Genomic DNA, 337 nt, shown 5'->3' with positions numbered 1-337 from the left:
ACTTTGCCTTAAGGTTCTTATTAATTTTAGTTGACGTTAGATTCAGCCAAAAATAAAAGCAAAGGATTAGACACGTATCACTGGTACTTTAAAAGCAGATCAAATTTACCTGTCTGTGGAACCCCAGAACGGTGGTCCTCGGGGCATGAGTTCGCCTGTGACCCACAACCACGTCCCTTCCAGAGCCTCGTCAGTGCCACCAAGCCACACGTCAATCGAGTCATTCTCCGAGTCTGTGAGAGATTAAAAAAACGAAGATGAGAGTCGTCTCGTTGCATTAAAAAATGCTTGTCAGAGAGCAAAAATAAGGACACCTGACACATTTTCCTGCAGTTTC

The 337-nt window shown here is 43.9% G+C and overlaps 1 protein-coding gene across 1 annotated transcript in view; it reads right to left on the bottom strand.

Moving 5' to 3' along the window:
• Window positions 1-337, bottom strand: part of LOC119590866 (tetranectin-like) — a gene marked incomplete at its 3' end in the record, with an annotated part of 17,686 nt that overhangs the window by 2,185 nt on the left and 15,164 nt on the right. The window contains 1 exon segment of the mRNA XM_037939625.1: window positions 110-233. Coding sequence (XP_037795553.1) covers window positions 110-233 — 124 coding nt within the window.

The sequence above is a fragment of the Penaeus monodon genome, chromosome 27, assembly GCF_015228065.2.
Source record: "Penaeus monodon isolate SGIC_2016 chromosome 27, NSTDA_Pmon_1, whole genome shotgun sequence".
Classification (NCBI taxonomy): Eukaryota; Metazoa; Arthropoda; class Malacostraca; order Decapoda; family Penaeidae; genus Penaeus; species Penaeus monodon.
This window is presented reverse-complemented; position numbering and strand designations above follow the sequence as displayed.